The 24,122-nt window shown below is 41.5% G+C and overlaps 1 protein-coding gene across 10 annotated transcripts in view; it reads left to right on the top strand.

Moving 5' to 3' along the window:
• Positions 1–24,122, top strand: part of RFX7 (regulatory factor X7) — a 115,548-nt gene that overhangs the window by 42,744 nt on the left and 48,682 nt on the right. For all 10 annotated transcript variants that reach the window (XR_005585194.1, XR_005585192.1, XR_005585195.1 and 7 more), the window contains one exon: positions 16,299–16,332. Coding sequence is in view for 4 of the 10 variants with exons in the window: in XM_039490096.1 (XP_039346030.1) it covers positions 16,299–16,332 (34 nt within the window). In the remaining 6 variants the exon portion in view is untranslated. The remainder of the gene's footprint in view (positions 1–16,298; positions 16,333–24,122) is intronic.

The raw sequence follows: 24,122 nt of genomic DNA, 5'->3' as shown, positions 1-24,122 counted from the left end.
AGCCCACCATGATTTTTGCAGCTGTTAGCAGTTGCCGTATCTTTATTATTTTGGATCTACTTGGGGCCAGATTCTGCCCTCATTTATACCCATGCAGTTCCAGTGAACTTTATTGAGGTTGCACAGGTATAACCAGAGACAGACTGAGTTACATATGAGACAGCACACATGTTAGCATCTTTAAACGTAAGCGTTGTGTCTTCTGACAGTGCTCAGTCTTCAGTAGCTTAAAGTTGCAGCATGTACTAAGTATGACATTTTACTTATATTTGACAGAACTAGTACAGCATATGAAAAGTCAACCTGATTTTAAGGACCAGTTTAGCTGTTTGATGTAGTGTTTTGAAGAAATACATGTCCGAGTAATACCAGTTCAGGTGGAAAAATGTCTTTAGCTGTTAATGGCTTTGAATTTTTCAGCAAGGATGTTCAGCTACCTTACCAGCAAGATTAGTCTTCTATTTGGCATAGATGGGTTTGTTTCCTGTTTTAAACATGTAGAACAGAGGACAACATGGTTCACTTGCCCAGCTCCCTAGTGTTCAGCAGATACCTGCTGATGCACAGGGAACAACAGGCAAGCACAACACACTGCTTTAGTGTACATCTTAGGAAAGAAGGTTTGTTTAGAAAAATCTTTTCAGTGGAAGTGGTGAGTCTTCATACACTTGCAGCCCTTTGGACACTATTCCACTCCACATAACTGCTAGATTAAATGTGTCCAGTATTGTCCAGCAGAATGTACAGCACCTGTACTACTAAATATTACATTAGCTTTGCATTAATAGAATTCATCAGCATAGCTGGTACAGAGGGCCAGCAGTGGCTTGGCTGAAGTAGTCAGATTTGGGATCTGCATTACTTTACTGGTGTTTTATGGGGAACACTTCCAAGGTCGGCAAGTTAAGTTTTGGGTCTCAGTTGTTTTGGAAGCAGATAGCTAAAGTAAACTCATTTTGTACTAGTGGAAAATGGTGACAACGGAAGATTTCAGCATGTATTGAATTGAAATATTTTTCTCTTAAGGGTAGCATTGTCCTGCAAAATTTGTTTCTTCTGTAGATGCCATCCAGGATTTTTGAGCTGGATAGACTAATCTAGATTGTTAATGATTTCACTGCAGTGGTTTGAGGTGAAAGTTATTGACTTAGACTAAAGGAGGTGTTAATTTTATGATCGATAGACCACAGACATCCTGCTCTTTCCACTCAACGCTTAATGTGGTTAATTCCTACAAGACTGAGCGTGTTCACCCTGGATCACCTTGAAACAAACTTGGATGGATGATTTTAAAAATTGTGTCTCCGTGCACCTTGTCCTGGGTATTTGTTTTAGGACCTGATCCTTCAGTTGGACCAGTGCAGGCAAACCCAATTGTAGGGTTGGGACATTTACATTGAAAACTCTCTTCATTTATTTGGCACCAGTATAGCACAATTATTGTACTTTGAACTCTCCCTTTTTGGCATTCTTTCTTGCACCTTTAGATCCAAGGCATAATTTGAGTATTAGATCCTTGTTGTTGTTTTAATTCTTAAACTGATTATACCTTAAGGGAGTGCCTTGTCCCATGGTTAGAATACAGAACAGTGTTAGACCTGAACTCTGCTCCTGGCTCTGCCATTGATTACTGCCCTGGGTCGCACATAAAGATTCTCCCATTTTGATCAGGATTACAGAGTTCTAGTGGTAATTCCACATTTGAAGCATAGTTTCTCTCTCAAGCTAGCAATATCTTTCAAAATGGAAGAAGTTAAATGTGATTACTGTATATGGCCCTAGGTAACTCATGTAACCTTTCCATCACTTAGTTTTCCCCATCTTTAAAACTGGCGTAAGCCTTGAGGTATAATAAGGATTAGTGTCTCTAGCGCACTTTGAGATCCTCTGATGTAAGGCATAAGATCTTAAGGGCAGGGGCAAACAGTCTGTGCAGTGGGGCTTTGGTCTGTGACTGGGGCTCCCAGACACTACTGCAATAAATAACTATATACATACCAAACATTAATTCTTTGTACCCACAGGCACTACTCTAGGGTCTGTCTTAATGCATGTGTCAGAACTAAATACGGATTTTGGTGGTAGTAATCTTCGTGTGTCTTTTGAAATAAAACCTTCTTTCCCAGAGGTGGGCAAATTACTGACTGCGAGCCACATCTGGCCCGCGGGGCCGATCTGCCCGGCCCCTGAGCTCCTGGCTGGCCCCGGCCCCTCCCCGGCTGTCCTTCCTCCCCCACAGCCTCAGCTCGCTGTGCTGGCAGCGCGGCGGCCTGGCTGGCTCCGGCTGGGCGGCGCAGTGCAGGGGCAGATTTACAGGTGAACACAGGGTGCCCTGGCAAAGGCCCCCCAACAACAGGGGGATCCAGGGCCGGGCACTCGGGCAACTCAGCACTGGCTGCACTGAAATCATATGCAGGCGGGCGGTGCAGATGGCGGGAGTGCAGGGAACGCAGGCGGAGGACTCAGGGGGAGCAGTGGGAGGCCACGCAGCCGGCCAGAGAGAAGCGGCCCTTTGAAGGGGAAACGGCCGCTTCTCTCTGGCTGCGCGGCTGCCCCTGCTCCTGTTGAGTCCTCCGCCCATGTTTGCGGGGCCACATTCCGAAAGGGGCTGGGGCGGGGGGGGGGACTGGATAAGGGGTAGGGTCCCGGAAGGGGGCGGTCAGGGACGGGGGGTCCTGGAAGGGAGTGGTCAGGGAGCGGAGGGATGGATGGAGGTGGGTCGGTCGGGGACAAGGAGCAGAGGGGTTGGATGGGTTTGGAGGTTCTTAGGGGGGCAGTCAGGGGGCAGGAAGTGGATAAGGGGTGGGGGGCAGGCTGTTTGGGAGCGGGCACAGTCTTCCCTACCTGGCCCTCCATACTGTTTTGCAACCCCGATGTGGCCCTTGGGCCAAAAAGTTTGCCCACCCCTGTTCTTTCCTCTCAAACTATGATTGCTTTTCATGATAACTTTTAGTATGGTAGTGTAGTATTGAAAATACTACTTTCTCTAAGTTTATCTGCTCAGTTTATCTTCCCACTTTGATATTCTCCACCCCCCACTTCTTTAAACCTTGTCTTCTCTAGAGTTCCAGGGCTTGTTACTCTACTATCACTCTCCACTGCAATCCTTCCTAAACTCTGCCACTTATATTACTATAGAGCTTACAGACTCCAGTTGAGGTCAGGGCCCCATTGAGCTAGGTGTTGTCTGAAATACCTAGGAAAGTAGATTGTAAGCTCTTTGCGGGCAGAGGTTAAGGGCTCATCTACATGGGTAAATAGACAGAACTATAGAAATATAGTTATACCATGGTAGCTATGCCAGCATAACTCCCTGTCTGGACATGCTTTCTGGAATAAGTGACTATAGAGGGCAAAAAATCTTTATTCTAGAATAGTGTATCCACATAGAGGGTTGTACTGGCATAGGTATAGCAGTGTAACTATACTATTATCATAGAATCATAGACTTTAAGGTCAGAAGGGACCATTATGATAGTCTAATCTGACCTCTTGCACAACACAGGCCACAGAATCTCACCCACCCATTCCTGTATCAAACCCCTAACCTAAGTCTGAGCTACTGAAGTCCTCATAGACTCATAGACTTTAAGGTCAGAAGGGACCATTATGATCATCTAGTCTGACCTCCTGCACAATGCAGGCCACAGAATCTCACCCATCCACTTCTATAACAAACCCCTAACCTATGTCTGAGTTATTGAAGTCCTCAAATTGTGGTTTGAAGACCTCAAGCTGCAGAGAATCCTCCAGCAAGTGACCCATGCCCCATGCTGCAGAGGAAGGCAAAAAACCTCCAGGGCCTCTGCCAATCTGCCCTGGAGGAAAATTCCTTCCCGACCCCAAATATGGCGATCAGTTAAACCCTGAGCATGTGGGCAAGACTCACCAGCCAGCATCCAGGACAGAATTCTCTGTAATAACTCAGATCCCAACCCATCTAACATCCCATCACAGACCTACCTGCTGATAATCAAAGATCAATTGCCAAATTAATTGCCAAAATTAGGCTATCCCATTATACCATCCCCTCCATAAACTTATCAAGCTTAGACTTAAAGCCAGATATGTCTTTTGCCCCCACTACTCCCCTTAAAAGGCTGTTTCAGAACTTCACTCCTCTAATGGTTAGAAACCCTCGTCTAATTTCAAGTCTAAACTTCCTGATGGCCAGTTTATATCCATTTGTTCTTGTATCCACATTGGTACTGAGCTTAAATAATTCCTCTCCCTCCCTGGTATTTATCCCTCTGATATATTTATAGAGAGCAATCATATCTCCCCTCAACCTTCTTTTGGTTAGGCTAAATAAGCCGAGCTCTTTGAGTCTCCTTTCATAAGACAGGTTTTCCATTCCTCGGATCATCCTAGTAGCCCTTCTCTGTACCTGTTCCAGTTTGAATTCATCCTTCTTAAACATGGGAGACCAGAACAGCACACAATATTCCAGATGAGGTCTCACCAGTGCCTTGTATAACGGTACTAACACCTCCTTATTTCTACTGGAAATACCTCACCTGATGCATCCCAAGACCGCATTAGCTTTTTTCACGGCCACATCACATTGGAGGCTCATAGTCATCCTGTGAGCAGCCAGTACTTCAAGGTCCTTCTCCTCTGTTACTTCCAACTGATGCGTCCCCAGCTTATAACAAAAATTCTTGTTATTAATGCCTAAATGCCTGACCTTGCACTTTTCACTATTAAATTTCATCCTATTACTATTACTCCAGTTTACAAGGTCATCCAGATCTTCCTGTATGATATCCCGGTCCTTCTCTGTATTGGCAATACCTCCGAGCTTTGTGTCATCCGCAGACTTTATTAGCACATTCCCACTTTTTGTGCCAAGGTTAGCAATAAAAAGATTAAATAAGATTGGTCCCAAAACCGATCCCTGAGGAACTCCGCTAGTAACCTCCTTCCAGCCTGACAGTTCACCTTTCAGTATGACCCATTGTAGTGTCTCCTTTAACCAGTTCCTTATCCATCTTTCAGTTTTCATATTGATCCCCATCTTTTCCAATTTAGCTAATAATTCCCCATGTGGAACCATATCAAATTCCTTACTGAAATCGAGGTAAATTAGATCCACTGCGTTTCCTTTGTCTAAGAAATCTGTTACCCTCTCAAAGAAGGAGATCAAGTTGGTTTGGCACGATCGACCTTTTGTAAAACCATGTTGTATTTTGTCCCAATTACCATTGACTTTGATGTCCTTAACTACTTTCTCCTTCAAAAATGTTTAAGACCTTCTATACTACAGATGTCAAACTAACAGGCCTGTAGTTATCCGGATCACCTTTTTTTCCTTTCTTAAAAATAGGAACTATGTTAGCAATTCTCCAGTCGTACGGTACAACCCCTGAGTTTACAGATTCATTAAAAACTCTTGCTGATGGGCTTGTAATTTCATGTGCCAGTTCCTTTAATATTCTTGGATGAAGATTATCTGAGGCCCCCAATTTAGTCCCATTAAGCTGTTCGAGTTTGGCTTCTACCTCGGATGTGGTAATATCTACCTCCATATCCTCATTCCCATTTGTCATCCTACCGTTATCCCTAAGCTCCTCATTAGCCTCATTAAAGACTGAGGCAAAGTATTTGTTTAGATATTGGGCCGTGCCTAGATTATCCTTAACCTCCACTCCATCTTCAGTGTTTAGCGGTCCCACTTCTTCTTTCTTTTCTTATTTATATGGCTATAGAACCTTTTACTATTGGTTTTAATTCCCTTTGCAAGGCCCAACTCTACATGGCCTTTGGCCTTTCTCACTTTATCCCTACATGTTCTGACCTCAGTAAGGTAGCTTTCTGATCTTGCTGATCACTCCCATCTTTCACTCCTTGTAGGCTTTCAGCTTTTTCTTAATCACCTCTCTGAGATGCTTGTTCATCCAGCTTGGTCTACAATTCCTGACTATGAATTTTTTCTCCTTTCTTAGGATGCAGGCTTCTGAAAGTTTCTGCAACTTTGACTTGAAGTAATTTCAGACCTCCCCTACCTTTAGATTGACAAGTTCTTCAGTCCAATCCACTTCCCTAACAAATTCCCTTAATTTTTTAAAGTTAGCCCTTTTGAAATCAAAAACCCTAGTTACAGATCTATTTTTGTTTATCCTTCCATTTAGTTTGAACTGAATTAGCTCATGATCGCTCGAACGAAGGTTGTCCCCTACAACCATTTCTTCTATGAGGTCCTCACTACTCACCAAAACCAAATCTAAAATGGCATCCCCTCTTGTTGGTTCAGCAAGTGGTGAAGGAATCCATCAGCTATCACATCCAGGAAAATCTGAGCCCTATTGTTATTACTGGCACTTGTTCTCCAGTCTATATCTGGGAAGTTAAAGTCTCCTATGACCACATAATTCCCATTAGTATTTACTTGATTAAAAACATTAAAGAGATCTCTGTCCATATCCAGATCAGATCCCAGTGGTCTATAGCACACCCCAGGCACAATACCAGGAGAGGCTCTAGTAGCTTTCTTCCCCAATGTGATTTTTGCCCAGACAGACTCTGTCTTATCCATTGCATCACTTCTTATTTCTTCACAGTCTACCTCATCATTGATATACTCCACCACTACATGCTACTCCACCACTACAGTTAGATCAGTCAATTTCCTCATGTAGATGAGCCTTAAATAGACAAGACAAATAGTGGAGAGGTAAACAGATGACCAGAAAAGCAAAGTTAGACAAAAACTCACATCACACAGGAAGAGCCAGAGATAGAACCCAGGCATCTGTAGTCCCAGTCTAATGGCGCATCGACTGAGCCATGCTCACTTGGGCTAAGACTGCCTACTGAGACGCTCTGCTGGCTTCCATTCATGTACATAAAATGTAAGCTTCCCTTACTCTGAAAGCTAGTATCAGTTTGTCAAGCAGCAGTGTAGATAAGCATGGGTGTTTTCACGACTATCATGAACATTTCTGCTTTTTGTGACTCTGTGGTAAAGACACCCACTTATGCTACTGTTTGCATCGCTCCTTGCACTGATGCAGCTGTGCTGTTGCTAAAAAGTGGATACAAGTTTTTAGTATAGCTGCACTGACAGAGGGAAATAGTGTCCTTATTCTCCCCCTCCACTATGCCCTTCAATGACTTAGTTTTCTGAACCACGAAGAGCAGAAAGTTCCTGCAATGTTGGATGCTTGTGGCCACAGTCAGCAGGGCCATGGGGGTTCACACTCCTCCCATTTAGTCACTGATGCACTTGTCTCTTTGCAGGGTTCTAGAACCTGCAGTGCTGAAGTAACATCTCCCCCTCCTACTCTCACAGCTCATAGTAATGAAGAAAATCCCCCCCCCTTTGTGCTCTTTTATTCTCTTAGCTGCTGGTATTAGCCAAAGTTTGATCAATAGTCAGACCCCATTAGTTTCAAGTTGGTGAATTTAGGATGCAAAGGTAGAAGTTTCACTGATTTAAGTTGATTTCTGCATCTTTGTGCACCAGCAGGGAATGAATCATTTGGGAATTGAATTAGCACAACATATTTTCAGCCACTGTACCTGAGATCTACATAGATTCATTTTTTTCTTAAAGTTCTTTGAATAGACTGACTTGTTGTAGTGTTGAGCACCCACTCCCATGCTGTACTTGAAATCAGTAGAGGTTGCAGATGCTCAACACTTCTGAAATTCAGGTGGTAAAGTTTCACATTAGTAAGGTTTATAATATCCATTAGTAAGTTAGGTTCTAGAAGTATCCACTGGGGAAAGAAAGCTGCAGCCAGGGAGAGAGCCTCTAGGTGGCACCAAAAGGCTTGGTTATTGGATCATTCATATTTTGCACAAGTACCAATTTGGGGGTGGAGACTAACTCATCTGTTCTGAATTGGCCAGAATGATGTGTGGAATTCCATTGTCTAGTAGTTTCCATGTGCAACAACTAATATTGCCACAGGCTGATTATTTAATTGTCTCAAAATTGCTTGTGGCACCTTATAGACTAACAGATGTTTTGCAGCATGAGCTTTCGTGGGTGAATACCCACTTCTTCAGACATCAGAAGAAGAGTGTGTATTCATAAAGCTCTAAGCTCATCTGTTAAACATAAGATTATAGGATTCTTTTGTTGCTTCTAGAACTCTAGAGACACAGACTACCCTGCTCAAAATTGCTTGATCAGTAGCTGGGCAATACATAATATTTCAGATATGTGTGGCAAAGTTTTGGAACAATGACTAGCAAAAAGTGATTTTTTTAAATTTACAGCCAGTTGAATATTACTACCACTAGTAGTGTAAGCTGTGCCAGAGAATGCAACATGCCCTGTGTGAACGTCTGTTAGTTGGGTATCAACATATATAGGCAGTGGCTTCAGAATTTTTGCTTACCTAGTGTGAGTAGTCCCATTGCCTTTAATAGGACAATTTATGGTAGTAAGCATTACACCCCTATTACAGATGTTTGCAGAATGAGCATGCAGGATGAGGATAAATAGGCATCTCTTTAATGGTTTAACGATTGCTGTTAAACGTGGTTAGAGTTCTAGAGAAGACCACTAGGCCTATTCCAAAGGGAGTTGTTTCAATGTGTGCTCAGGTTAAAGATATGGCACATAAAAATGTCCCTATTTCTCAGTATGGCTTTCAACATGACATTCATTATAAACGATAAACATTGTTGATGTTTGCTTCTATCAGTCTGGTAAATTTCCATGGGTATACCATTCTGTTTGAAAACACTGACAAGAGTTAGCAAGAGGTAAGGAAACAGGGAAGCCAAACAGAAAACAAAGCTCAAGATCAGAAGGGAGGAAAGAGTGTGTCCACACTAAAATGGTCCCTGTGGCTACTGGACAACAAGCCTCATTGGTTCAAAGGCTATAGATGGTGTTCATTTAGCATCCTTCTTCCCAAAAAACAGCCTTTTAAGACTTCCCAAACACTACTGTTAAATGATTTGACAGTGACTCTTGGAGATCACATGAGGGGAACAAATGCCTGATGCAGTAGGAGGTGACAAGTTCTTTCATAGCTGAATGATTCTTAAAAGGCCATGTGGCATAGGAAGCTGGGCATGTGTTGGAGGTAGAAGAAGGTGTAGCTGTACCTTTGCCTTGCGTTCCTCTGGGCTGCATCTCTCAGGAGAGTTCAAAATCTGGCCCTGAGGTTTTTTTCCTCCCGAAGGAAGTTAGAAGAGGCTCAAATTCTTATCTCTTAGGTGACTAGCCTAATTAACATATGTATGTGCTAGAATTTTACATATTTGATTTTGCAGAACCTCTCATGCTGGCACTAAAAAAAACATAGGCCTATAAAGGTTAGTGTTTAAGATAATAATAAGGCTCTGACTAGTTATTCATTCATGATGCTTAGAACCTTGTCTTCTTACATATGCCTGTGCAGTGTCTGACTCCCTAGAGTAGGTATCCTTATCCTAACAGCAGGCTACTTACCTCTTCAACTTTTTCTATCCTTTCTTTTGAAGTTAGATTTTTCCCTTAAAATTTTAGTAAATTAAAAGGGGGAAGTCCAAACCTCTGTATCCATCCCATAATTTAGAAGCATGTAAATTTAGGACAGCCTAGATTGCTTTGTTGACGTCTTTTAGCAATGTAAAAGATGGGTAAAGGCATTCAGGGAAAGCTGTTCTGTATATTTCTGTGAAGTGAATCCTTCAGGCACTGAATAATGGATAGCCAGTATATGGAATAGAAAGTGTGTTTGAGACCATCAGTCTGAGACTTTGGGGAAAGATTTTACTGTGTGTGCTGTTGGGTAATTCTACTATTTCATTAGGTAGGGTGGCCTAACTTGGGTGAACTCTGGAGGCCCATTAATTGTACTTATAAACTTTATTCACTAAGGATGGCTGACTTGCACAAGGTAGGGTCTCTGGTATATCCACTATACAATTCTAGGCACATAAGTTATTATTGAAAAGATACGTCTTGTAGCTTGCATCTTTTCTTATTGCATATTGGTATATGCAGTGTAATGTAGCCAAATACAGGTATGTTGGAAATCAGTGCTGCTTTGCAGACCTACAGTGATGACTCCATGCTATCTGATCAGGAGCTGTGTCCTGTCTTCATGATAGGATGGAGCGTGGGACTAGCAGATAGCAGAGATGAGATGTTCGTAGTTCGGGGCCATATTAATCAGACACAGAGAGTGTGTGGGAGTTATATGCATGCAGAGTATGGCTATGCCCACAACCTGGTTTCAGAAATGTGCTCTGTGCTTATGCAAACGCTTGCAGAAGTGGACTAAATAACAGGATGTCTAGTTCCTTTAATAGACTATACCACTGTTGCCCCTGCATGCCAGAGTCTAATGAAAAGTGACCCATTTGGCTTTCTAAGGCTTAATAGAGACAATCTGTTAAGATTTCTTGCACCACAACTGTGGACCTATATGTCACTTATGACTTAGTGCCCAGTCCTGAAAAACCCTATTCACGTCTTTACTTGTGAGCAAATACATTGAATTCAGTGGTGATTAGGCATGGGAGTAGACCTTGTGGAATCAAGCCCTTATTTTGTCAGCTCTTTTGTGCAGGAATCTTGTATTAGGAGTTTTTTAGAGTACAGTTTATGAACAGGCTTAGTCTGTTGGAATCTTAACTGTTGGCTGACTTGTGTAAGATTTAGTTTTACAAAGAACTTGACAGTGAGAGAAGGAATCCGACCAGCACTGCAGGAAAGGATACCTGTGTCTTGCATCTCACTCAATATTGTTTAACTTCAGAGATCTGATAAGACCATAGGCCGTAAGTTAGTGGATTTCTGTTGTTCATATCAATACAGAGGCCTCAAGGAGTGAAACAGGATTAAGAGTCTAGTGCAGGTCTCCCATGGAACTTTGTAGAGCATTTCTACTGGGCAAGAAAGCAAATTAAATGCAACTCATTCATTAACACACGACTATCACAGAACAGTAAGTTGCTCTGGGAGGGGAAGTCTCCCTCTCTCACAGGAGGAAGTCTTGGGGAGGGGAACCCATGGAGCATCCCCTTTGGGTTTGTGAGAGGTAGATATACATCCTCTGGCCCTATCCTATGTACAGATGCTGTCTGGGGGAATGAATGAGTCCTCTCTCTCTGTGCTGCAGTGTCCAGTACCAACCTGGGATAGTCCAAGTCAGTGTGTAGGTCTACAGAGTCATTAAGATTAAGCAGTTGAAATTCTCTGTTGCAAAGACCAGTGTTTCAGTATTTATTGATCCCTGTGTGCTTGTGTATAGCTGCAGTTTGAATTTGTAATACCATTAGCGATAACATTTTTATGAACTGCTTTGCCGTTTGAGTTGGTAGAGGTTAGTGTCAGTGATTGCACAAGTTTTGAGAAGGTTGATGAAGATACTAGGCAATAGCCAGTAAAGTTGGAGAGAATGCCATTTCCCAAACACTTTCCCCTTCTTTTCTTCCTAAGTCTTGAAGTCCTCACAAATCCCTTGTGGCTAGGTGGGCTCAGCTATTCGCAGCGTACTCCGTGTATTAAGGAAACATACTGCTCATTATGTCCCAGTTTCTGCTACCGCTTCTCAGTATTCCCACCTGACTCAGTGTAGTAAAATGACAGTATCTTGGTCAGTGAGTAGTAACAATTTTACCTGAGCCAGGGAGGCAGAATCTGACCCTATAAAACTTTGTAAAAATATTGTAACTGTTTCCTTACACCGTCCTCTGCAAACTTAGCAAAGATCACATTCTTTATTATGTTCATGCCAAATCCATTAAAATTCAGTTATATTTGAGTCAGAGCACGAACAGGTCACTGAAAGAACTATGCATTCACCTTCTTCATTAAAAACACTTTGGGTAGCGACAAGGGGCAAAGCTTTTTAGAAATGCAGTCTCATTTTCAAGAATGAGTTAGGAGTTTGTCTAATTGAAAGTCAATATGATTTATACTCCTAAGGGCTTGTCATTTCTGAAAAATTGGGCTGCTTAGTCTTTTCTGAAAACTTTACCTTAGTCCTGAGACATTTTAACTCCAAAGTTAAATAATTGAGACAGTTATGACTGACTGGAAGGGTTTACAATAAAATGGCGCTCAGCCTGAACTACAGAGCTATTACGGTTAAAAATGATAAAAAACAAACAAACAACAAACCCCACACACATTTATCTCTGGATAAAACACAGAACGAGAAGCCTACTTCATTCCAAAATGAGTCATTTGGAGTTATTCCAAAAAGCGGCTTCTTACACTGTGACTCCTCAGCCTTTTTTAGGCTGCTGGAGTGACTCCGGTAGCCTCACGTTCCATGCTATTTTAACATAATTAAGTTTTTCTAAGCTTCATAGTATAGCAGGTAGACTCTTGTTTTTTGACAAGTGTTTAAATTGATGGTTATTGACACTGCTTTAGGCTTCTAATACCCGATTTGGACCACATTATAGCCTTGAGTTTTTGTTTTGCACAAAGTTCTAATTTAAATGGGATTTTCTTCATACAGAGGATAGTATACTGTCCTCTTGAATATCTGTTTGTGAACATAATTTCTGTATCTTTGATTTCATGTAAGCAATCTACATAACGGTATCTACTGTGGGAAGTTGTATTATTGATTATGGTGGTATCCCTCTTGGCATTTTTGTACATTTTGATTTTCATAGTTTTATAACTGTGAGTTTTATACCAAACTGAAACTTTTTAAAGTTTTAAACCCCAATGCAGTTGTTAGAAGAATCGGTTTGTCAATCACAAAACAGACTGTAGCTTTCAGATATGAGGCTAGTTAACTTTTAATTAATTTTAAGACAGTTTAGTTTAAGCAGTCATCTGAAGTTTACTTCCCCTATTAAGTAGATTAGTTCATTTTAACTTCACTGAGAGTTTTTTTGATCTCCAGATGTCTACACTGCGGGAGGATCGATCTAAGATACGCAACTTCAGCTATGAGAATAGCATAGCTGAAGTTGACGTATCTTAGATCGACTTAGATTGAATTACTTCACGTCCTCGCGGCGTGGGATTGACGGCCGCCACTCCCCGATTAACTCCACTTCCACCTCTCGCCCTGGTGGAGTTCCGGAGTCGACGGGGAGCGCGTTCAGGGATCAATGTATCGTGTCTAGACGAGATGCGATACATCGATCCCTGATAAATCGATCACTACTCGCCGATCCCCAGCTCCTCTAGCCTTTCCCCAGCCCTGCTCCACTCTAGGTACCTTTCCCAGCTTCTAAACAGCCAGGCCCTTTTCCCTCAACAAGCAGAGGGAGACTCCCTGTCTGCCCCTGGCTTCTCTGCCTTTATAGGACCAGCTGAGTTTGTTTGGGGTGTGGCTTCATCTGCAGCCACTTCCCCCAATCAGCCCAGCCTAAAAGCTGCTTTCTCCAGCCACAGCCCCCTCCCAGGGCTGTTTTTAATCCCTCTGGACCTGAGCGGAGTGACCCGCTACACCATCACAGAGCCATTTTCTATTTTTGGTTTGCTTATTTCTTACTGCTGACTTAAATTATCTCTAATGATTGCCTTCTCTAGCCATTCTTTGCTGCCCTGGCACCTGCATGAGAGGAAAATAAGTCTGATCACATTAGGTCTTGTTCCTGCCAAGCTGAGCTAACGAGTTTTGGAGTTAGGATCTAATTAATGCCCTCCAGTTGGAGCAAAGTTGTCCCCTGAATTTTGAAACTTTTAGTTTAGTACTTGTTTATTAGTTTTCCAGTAATTAAGTATCTAGTGTTATATCTTAGAGGCCTGTTCCTGCTTTCATTGATGCCAATGCTAAATATCCCACTAACTTCCATAGGCTGTAGAGTAACTAAATGCATGAAGTATATCACTGTATTTGGAAGTGTTAGAGCCACTTAGAGGATAAAGTAGACTAGATTCCCCACAGTGCATTTTTTGGGGGCATATTTACTTAGGGTTGGGCATTTGATCGTTCTAGAAATAACTAGTCAATTGACAAGTCAAATATTCATCAGATACTGTCAAAAATGGTCAAATATCTTAAAAAGACTAATTCAGTAACTAAGCATAAGGCTTGGTCTATATTACATACATATTTGGTATCATGACATCGCTCAGTGGTGTGAAGAATCCACCAAATTTAACCCCCGTATAGACAGCGCTATGTTGGTGGGAGAGCTTCTCCCACCAACGTAGCTACTACCTCTCACAAGGATGGAGTTATTAAGCCAATGGGAGAGAGATCTCCCGTCAGCTTAGAGTGTCTTCACCAGACGTGCTACAGCAGTGCAGCTGCACCGATGTAAATTTGTAGACTTTATGTTCTCCGGTAGGCTTAGGCTTAGGCTTAGATAGACACTTATGCCTAAGGCTGCGTGTCTGTCATGGAAGTCACCGATTCCATGACTTTCCGTGACCACTGTGACTTCTGCAATGGCCAGTGCTGGCTCGGGCAGCTGCTGGGCCAGCAGCAGCAGCAGCAGTTTGGGTATGTTGAAGGGGGCTCAGGGCTGGGGCAAGGGGTTGGGGTGCGGGGTGGCACTTACCTGGGCGGAGGGGCCAGGGAGCGCCGTGTGGCACCCGCGCCTGCGTGCTTCCCCCGCAGCTCCCATTGGCTGCCGTTCCCAGCCAATGGGAGCTGTGGAGCTGGCACTTGTGGCAGGAGTAGCCCCCTGGCCGCCCCTCCCCCTAGGAGCTGCAGAAATATGCAGGTCAGAGCCCAGTAGGAATCTTGGTAGGCCTTCTAACTCTCCCTCTCCAGCACCAGCAGAGGTCCCAGGCCACCCCCACCAACACCCGCGGTTCCCCTAGACCATCCCCATCCCAAGCACCTGCATCCCCCTGGCCCAAGTTTTAGTTAGGGGTTTACAGTGAAAGTCATGGACAGGTCATGGGCTGTGAATTTTTGTTTACTGCCCATGACCCTGTCCATGACTTTTACTAAAAATACCTGTGACTAAAAGTAGCCTTACTTATTCCTAATTACCAAAAATAAATAAATAAAAATGTTATTTTAATTCAGAAAAATGTGAAACAGTGTTCTAAAAAAATGAAAGAATGGCACCATGGTGCAATCACACCATCACTGCCACCTACCCTAGAGCACTCTTGCTGGAATATTTGACAGTATTTGGCCCTGGTCAAACAATAGGTGGTCAATTGACTGGTTCACCCAGTGTTAAATGAAATTACTTGTGATGTGACTCTCATTACTTTTTCATAAGAACAGTACTGGGTCAGACCAATGGTCCATGTAGCCCAGTATACCTGTCTGCCGACAGTGGCCAATGCCAGATGCCCCAGGGGGACTGAACCTAACAGGCAATGATCAAGTGATCTCTCTCCTGCCATCCGTCTCCACCCTCTGACAAACAGAGGCTAGGGACACCATTCCTGACCCATCCTGGCTAATAGCCATTAATGGACTTAACCTCCATGAATTTATCCAGTTCTCTTTTAAATGCTGTTATAGTCCTAGCCTTCACAACCTCCTCAGGCAAGGAGTTCCACAAGTTGACTGTGTGCTGTGTGAAGAAGAACTTCCTTTTATTTGTTTTAAACCTGCTGCCCATTAATTTCATTTGGTGGCCCCTAGTTCTTGTATTATGGGAATAAGTAAATAACTTTTCCTTATCTACTTTCTCCACATCATTCATGATTTTATACACCTCTATCATATCCCCCCTTAGTCTCCTCTTTTCCAAGCTGAAAAGTCCTAGCCTCTTTAATCTCTCCTCATATGGGGACCCATTCCAAACCCCTAATTGTTTTAGTTGCCCTTCTCTGAACCTTTTCTAGTGCCAGTGTGTCTTTTTAGAGATGAGGAGACCACATATGTATGCAGTACACTCATCCTCATTCTCCTGTAACCAGATGAAAGGTAGTACTATTAAATCGATTAGATTATTTATTGGAAACACTAAGTTGTCAGTAAAAAAAACAGCTGTGGTTGACTGTAGAAGCTGTTCAAGACAACCAGAAATTCATATGTCAAATAAGATTTAATTAAATTATTTTTATAGGTGGACAAATCAAAAGAATCTGAAGCAGTTACCAGTTGCAAAAACACTTAATACCATCCCAGAGCCCAATCCCAAGAAATAATGAGCATCTGTCAATGCCACTCTGTGGAAGTGTTAGCCACTCAGTAACTCAGAATAGAGTTTCCCAGTGCAGCATGAGATTGCATTAAACTTATAACCCTTGTCAGAAAAAAAACACCATGTGTTTTAAATAACAACTATTTCTGGAAAATGTTTCTTCTAGAAAGTTACAGGATGAGTATTCTTGCATAAATAGCCAGGAATTAAGCTTGTAGCTTCTCAGCATAACAGCAGTTGGAAATTCTACTATGTAACATTTTATTTCATTGCTGTACAGATTAACCTGAGACTTCTCTCTTCTTTCCCCTCCCTAGCAAAACTGTACAATCTAAGGTGGACTGCATTTTGGTAAGTAGAACTTTAAGATTTTCCAAATATTAAAAAGTGTTCTAAGACCACTATGGATGGCTGATGGGAATTGGCAGTGATTATGGAGCCCTTCATCACTATGCACCATTGGAAAAATTAACCTGGGGTAGTGACATAAGGTAGTTACCATCTGTCAACTGTTCAGTGGCCTATGAGAAGTGAATTTAGTGATCTCAGTTCAGTTCTCAGTGGACACGTGCCCACATCACAGGAGCCATCTTCAAGATTGGTACAGATTGATGATGCCCTGGCTAGTAATATCACTGGATGATGCTCATACTGTCCAATAATTTCATCTGTAGGGCTAGTCAGTCAGGCTAGATCAGTGGTTTTCAAACTTTTTTTCATTTGCGGACCCCTAAAAAATTTCAAATGGAGGTGTGGACCTCTTTGGAAATCTTAGCGGACCCTTTTGGAAGTCTTAGACGTAGTATGTGGACCGCCAGGGGTCTGTGCACCTCAGATTGAAAACTACTGCATATTGCCATGGCTATAAGGGATATTTTGCACTGTTGCTTTCACAGGAGCTATTGATTTTTTTCCCACCAGTGCATTCAGTGTTTTACAGAGACATTTACTGTCTTTAGGCCTGATCCTGCTAGGAGCTGAGTCTTCCACTCCAATTAGCCTCATAAGGTACTATGTACTTCACAGGATCAGGCCCCTTTACCAGCAGGGATTGTACAGTTACATTTGATTTATTACAATGGCTTGATTAATTTCAGTACGTCATCCTTTGCAAGGTCTTTGGGGCAGATACTATATTGTGGTTGTGTGTCTGTATAGTGCTTAGCACAATAGGGACTGGAACTCCTAAGTGCTATCACAATATACATTATGATTTTATAAGATTCTTGTACGTGTTTAAGCTATAGGATAGACAAAGATTGCCTGTTCCAAGTTCTTTGAGCCCTAAAAGGTAAAAGAGTCAAACTAATCCAAAAATTGCCATAGCAAACAGGGTGGATTGATTTAAATCAAAGCAGTTTAAATCACTGATTTTACTAATGATTTAAATCAGCATACTGGAAACATTGTTTTAAATCATCACTTTTAATTGCATATTGCCATTATACTGTTTCGTTACTTTCCTAAAAAAAGGGTTGATACTCGGTTAGTAACAGTGTAAATGTGTTGCTTTCCAACTAAATATAGTCTTTGCGTTAAATTGGTGCTTCTTTTTGGTAACTAGGAGTATACACTATGTATCTTATACATATATGCTAATGCAATTGTATAGCTTAATTTACATTTATCAGATGCTTAATGTTAACATTTTTTATTATGTTAGAAAATGGTGAATGATGCATTTCTTATTTACTAGATGATATATTTTTTACTTGTGATTTTTTTAAAGTTCTGTTTGGATGGAAATTGAAATGCAATTAAAATGTTTTTAATTAATCTAATTAATATTTTTAATTATATAAACCTACCTTAAATGTGCTGGAAATGTAAGAAAAATGTACCAGAACAAGTTTTGCATTTAAAACTAACAGTAGTTTAATAATTTAGTGAATTGTAGTTAGTGAATTGAATCAATTATTTCTGGCTACTGTGTCCTTCAGGATTTTAGAACTAGAAATTCTCAAACTCTTACACTTAGGGCTAGTCTACACAGGCAACGCTAAAGCGCTGCCACGGCAGCACTTTAATGTGCCTTGTGTGGTCGTGGCGCAGTGCTGAGAGGGAGCTCTCCCAGCACTCTAAAATAACAACCTCCACGAGGGGTGTAGCTATCAGCGCTAGTGCACTGTCTACACTGGCGCTTTATAGCGCTGAAACTTGCTGCGCTCCGGAGGTGTTTTTTCACATCCGTGAGCGAGAAAGTTGCAGTGTTGTAAATTGCCAGTGTAGACAAGCCCTTAGTTTTGGAAGAGGAAAACAAATTTTCCTGCTTTTTTTCAACATCCAAATGGTTTTTAACTTTGAGCTAGCTGAATAAACTGAAATGAAGAAAATAATCTCTGCACCTGCAGAAGGAGGCTATTGCTATCAAAAGCAGGTTTAGCACTTCAACAGACTCTGATTCCAGGTGCTTAGTCAATGACATCCACCAGTTCAGGGTTTAGCTTTCTTTAAAACTTGGCGGCAAATATGTACTACTTAATATTTTGTGTATTTACTTTAAATTATTCTGATACAATAATTTTATGCCTTAACATAGGTTATCAGTTTAAAATGTATTTTAAATAGGTTTAGTTTGAATAAACAAACCTGTATTTAATTTAAATGAAAAAAATTAATTTAAATACATTGACTTTTATCCATCCTGATAGCAAGCTAGTGGCTTCTCTCCACAGGTATAGCCCATCCATAAATACGACCTTCTCCATCCTGTGTCACTCCTGAAAAAACTAATCCATACCCTTCTGTAAACAATTCCACACCATTGTCAAGATCCCAAACATTCGCCCAGAGACCAGCTTTGCCGTATGCCTTATAGGTCTTGACTGCTTTGGGCAGAAGGGTGTATTTCTGAAGTTAGAGTCCTCAAAGTATGTCCTCTGATCAGCTCCCTCCCTTACATACATAAGGAGCTCTGCCTAGAATGCCTGCACTGACTGCAATTGAAGTAGTATTTCACGGGGAGAGCCATCTTAGGAAGACAGATGCCAAGCCATTTAGGGCTCTAGGGATATGTATACACAGCAGTAAAAAAAAACCATGGCACCAAGTCTCAGAGCCAGGGTCAATTGACTCGGGCTGGCAGGGCTTAGGATGGTGGGGGTAGTAAAATTAGCAGTGTAGATGCTTGGGTTGGAGCCTGGGTTCTACCCGAGCCTGAATGTCCACTCTGCAATTTTTAGACCCCCACCCCACCCCCAATGAGCCTGTGTCACCTGATCCAGGCTTGCCATGGCTGTGCCTTGTGTCTTTTATTGCTGTATAGACATACCCTAAATCAGAAACAGTTTATACTATAATCAGCATAAATCCCACTCCCTTAATACTGTGATCTTGCACCTACGTTTAAGCCAGGAAGCATTCGTTTTTATAGATTTGAGGGATAAAAAAGAGCATTATGATCACTTAGTCTGACCTCCTGCATAAGAGGTCATGGAATTTCACCCAGAAATGAGTATTTAATAAAGTTATGGCTCAAGATGCCCTCTAGCTACCTTCATATGGTATCTGTGTAGCCATATGGCTGAGCACGCTAGGGACATTTTAAAGATGAGTTGTCAAAGGATAACTTGGATTTCCAAAGTGTTTTTTCTGAGAATAAAGTTACCCTAATTTATGGTAGCTAAATGATATTTCCTTAAACTAAGCTGTATTTTTGTATCCATGTCCTTTCAAGGACCAGCTTCTGATCCAGTCTTGCCTACACTTATAGGGATTCTTGGGTGCATTCGATATTCAGCCTGAGGATGAAAGTGGCCTCCTGCCTCCTTCTTCCTTAATGCCACCAATGGCAGTTGCTCCTCGTATTGCCTCTAAAGTAGGTTGAATTCATCCTTGAGCAGAGGACCCTGATAGGGGAGGTCAGTGGCACAAAGGCAAGTTGCAGCAGGTAGAAGCAAATATAATTAACTCTTTTCACAGTGCAATATAGGGCAGAACTGCTTAAGCAGCAGCAGAAGAAGAATATAGGAGCAAATTGTTTGCATTCTGTGCATTTATAAGAAAATTGTGTTAGCGCTGGAAACAGGTTTCATACTAATAGTCTTGGATTTAGGATTTTTAAGTGCAGATGATAGGCTTGTCTAGCAGCCACCAAGGGTAGTCAACATTTGGAGGGTGGGGGAATAAAAATCTGGGCAGCAAGTCTCAGGGCCCAAGTCTGTAGACTCAGACTCCAAAATTTGCTTTTGTGTTTTTGTTTTTTTGGCAGTGTGTACATACACTAAATGTTTCCCTTCACTTGTTGGATGGGTTTTTGAATTATTCTGGTCAGCTGGACAATTTAGCCTTTTTCCTAGGTAGATCTTTAGTCTGTAATGCTAAAGAACAATCTCCACAACTTGATTTAGACTATCACAAGGGTTTCCTTATGCTCTCACCTTGCATTTCAAATGCTTCCCTGTCTGTCCTGCTAAAGAGATCAGATCTCCATCCATAATGGAATGGTTCTCTCTTGGGTAATGTACCTTTGAGACAGGATACATACTTAATGTAATGCAGTCAGTTATAAATACAGCATAGCATTGTTCAGAAGGCTGGAATCGGAATAGGTTACAGGAAATAGAAGTGGTGAATACACCAACCACAACATGGAAACTCAGCTAGGAGATCTGTTCTTGCTATTGAAAGCTGCAAACTGTTGTGTGAGAGTCTGAGAATTCCCAGGCCCAATGAACTTAGAACATCGTTGCCTTTTAAAAATCCTTACAGGAGAGCTTGTGTTAGGAACTTCTCTCTGCAAACCCATTCTCCTCTCTACCTTCTGGGGGGGACAAAGGCTGTCTGCCGTATTTACTGATCTCACATTTCAGCTGTGTCTGCACTAAGGAGCCTATGTCACCATAGCTATGTTTTTTCCACACCCCTCACTGACGTAGCTATGCCAATATCAGTTTAAAGTGTAGACCGAGCCTTAGTATGAACAGATTTATATGATTATCAGCAACTGACGCCATGCGATCTGGACATTTAGACACTGTCAGATCTCTTCTCCCCTACACCCCATCTACTTCCAAAGAGCCTAAAACCAGGCTTGTGGGCAGGTCTGTCCAGTCCACTTAAGTGTTCAGCCTTACATGTAGTTTTCATGGTCTGTGCTTCCTCAAGAGACTTGCAGACTTCTTGGCACCATTTGAGTGCATAGTCCCATGAGGCAGATCCGTATCCTTTATATTTTCAGTTTCTTTAATAATAACACCAAGGAGTGTTCAAGGGCAGTGCCATTTTGTCATAGCACTTCAATTGCTGACTGCAATAGAGAACATAAGAACAAGCCCTTTGGAGGAAAAACCACCTTTTAGCAGTTTACCTTGATTCAGGTAACTGAATGTACAAGAAGTCTTTCTTCCTTAGTCATGTATGCTGTGAGAAGATGCTACTGCCACCTTCATATCTATTTAATCTTGTCCAGTTAGGTTTTGCCTTAAGGTTTCTAGCAAACACATTTTCATTGTAAGTAGAGACTCAACATTATTTGTAAAAGCAACAAAGAATCCTGTGGCACCTTATAGACTAACAGACGTTTTGCATGAGAGCTGGGTGGGTGAATACTTTTCTCTTTCTTTTTACAGATCCAGACTACTACTAACACTCTCCCTCTGATGTCAACATTATTTGCTATTTTTCAGCATCTGCTTTATGGTAGCACCTAATCCTAGCCAGACACACAGCCCCAGAGTGTGGGGCACTGTACAGACATGCAGGAAGACTAAGCTACTGGGGGCAGGGACCACCTAATTTAAGACAAGATGCAACAATTTAAATTTAGGAGGACAGAGGATAACAGTAATAACTTATTATAGTTATTTAGCCTTTTGTCTGTCTGTGTGTGTCTTGCTGCACTGTTTGCATCCTGACAGATTATGTCAGATTTTGGAAGATCATAAGAAAATCATTCTGTGCTGTGCAAACCAGAAGGGATAATTAGCAAGAATTGTGGGATAAACATCCATTAAAGATTTATTGCAACATCTTTTAAACTGTAGTAAACATGTCTAGAAGTAGGTGCTCACTTAGTGTGACATTGCTTGTTATATTTATGTTGCCACATACTAAGTGAACTCCTGAACCTGATTATGTGGCTCACCGTTTGATCAGTTAGCAAGAAGGTTAAGGTTCTTGGCCCTGCCCCTTATCTTTTAAAAGGAATTCAGTGCTAGTGAGAGGTGCTGGATTGATGGCAGTGATCACTGAAGTCCCTAATCTACAGAGGAGTTTGAGCATGGGCAGCAGCAGTACAAACCCTCTCCTACCACTGAAGTGCTTCAGTCCTGTTCTACATAGCTATTGTCCTGTAGGGGAGAAAGGGACTTTCAGCTATCCAATATTTTACTGTATTATGATAGTGACTGTACCCTCCTCCAAATATTGGCATCTGCAGTTGGACTGAGACTACCAGTAAATTAACCAGAGGCCACTAGACAGCTTCAGATGGTAACAGTTTTGGTCAGTACTGATGTGGATTCAAATTTGGTTCTGTGTTGGGGGAGGAGGGAGAGTTGTTTTTAAGATGGAAATCTTGTGTAGCTGAAGGCTTTCTCTTCAGCAGGAAAAAGGTATGGTAGGTCCTAGTGAAGAAGGGGCAGTTGGTTGTCTTTACACAAATTAGCAGATCAAGGTGAGGTATGGCTCCCCCATAGTCTTTAACTCTACTTTGCTATGGGGGAGCCTAGCTTTTATCTTGAACTGCAAACTTGTGTTAAATTTTTTCTTAGTGAAAACACAGCTTTAGTAAAAACCACTTTATTGTGGTGTTTTGACTAGGTTCAGAGCAAATTCATCTGTGCTGTAACTTCACTGATCTCAAGGTGTTCTAATAATGGTCATGAAATCTTGGCTCTGAATGTACACCTGAAGCCTGCTAAAATGCTGATCAGATTGGTAATATAAATGTGATGAAATCTGAACCTGCTTCTGGATGATCTCCATGGACTGGAGAAGAGGGTAAAACTCAAGCAGTTCTAGAACTGTTTGTTTGCAGGATTTACTATATGAAGAGTTAAATTAAAAACCTCTCTTTAGCCATTCAGCTATATTCTAAGAGCTTGAAGTGGGTCAGACATGGTGTTTCTGTATTATACTTCACAATTGTGAGTCTTTTCTGGTCAGATAATTTTACAAAAGGAGTTAAAGGACACTGAAAAAGTAGATGGGGGGGAAAATCTGTAGGCACAGAATTATCTTGCAGTTCACAGATATAATTTGCTGTTGATTTTTAGTATCCTTGATGTATTCTGCAAGAGTTATCTGTGTGTTAGTGTTTGTTCAGAGCTTTGAAGTATTACTTCTGAGTAAAAATGAATAATTTTACCATGTTGAAAGGTTGTATGATCTTTCACTACTCCAGAAAGGACTTTTAAGACAAGGAAAGCTAGACTGGTAATGTCAGGTGTGTTTCAAGCTTTGCTGCAGAGACATTTTAGAAACCTCACACTTTTTTGTTGAAGCATATAAGGTGTGAAAACTGGTAGGAAGAGTCAAAAATAGCAATGTTTCAATGCAAGCACAAAGCTCTTTTTATAAGTCATAGTAAGTTTTGTGTTTTACCGACTTAATACAAGGCAAGTTCATTCCTGCCTGAATTTTGCATGGCTCATGTTAGTATGCATAGCATCAGAAATGTAGTTTATACAAGTGACTTTTCCATCCTGAGATGCTGCATGTCAGTTTTGTTTACTTGCAGTTAGTTATTTTTAAAAACATCCACTTTTAAAATAGTAACTGCTGTTTGGATGAACTCTTCCTTATTAGTAATCCTTCCTTCTCCCTCACCCCCACTGTCAGGGTTGTGTTACTAAGGAGCAGGAGTATAAATCAGATGAATCTACTCTGCCATGGTCTGAATTTGGCCAAGATTGAATGACAAGAGTAGAAGAGCAAACTATAGAGTCAATCAGTCATGAATGAATACGTATTCTAATGAAGTCTGACACGTTTTAAAGCAAATCTGCCATTATATGCAAATTTTATTACTGTTTTTACCAGCTGTAGTTTGGGAACTACGTTCTTTTAATTTAAAAAAAAAATCAGCGGGGCCACTCTGGTGGCCTGCTGGTAGCATATTTCCTTTTTCCAGATTTGAGATGACCCGATCCTGGAACTAAGTTATTTAAAAAAAAATATTCAAAACTTAAGGCTAAATG

The sequence above is a fragment of the Mauremys reevesii genome, linkage group 10, assembly GCF_016161935.1.
Source record: "Mauremys reevesii isolate NIE-2019 linkage group 10, ASM1616193v1, whole genome shotgun sequence".
NCBI lineage: Eukaryota > Metazoa > Chordata > Testudines > Geoemydidae > Mauremys > Mauremys reevesii.
The sequence above is the reverse complement of the archived record's forward strand: the minus strand, read 5'-3'. Positions and strand labels throughout refer to the sequence as shown.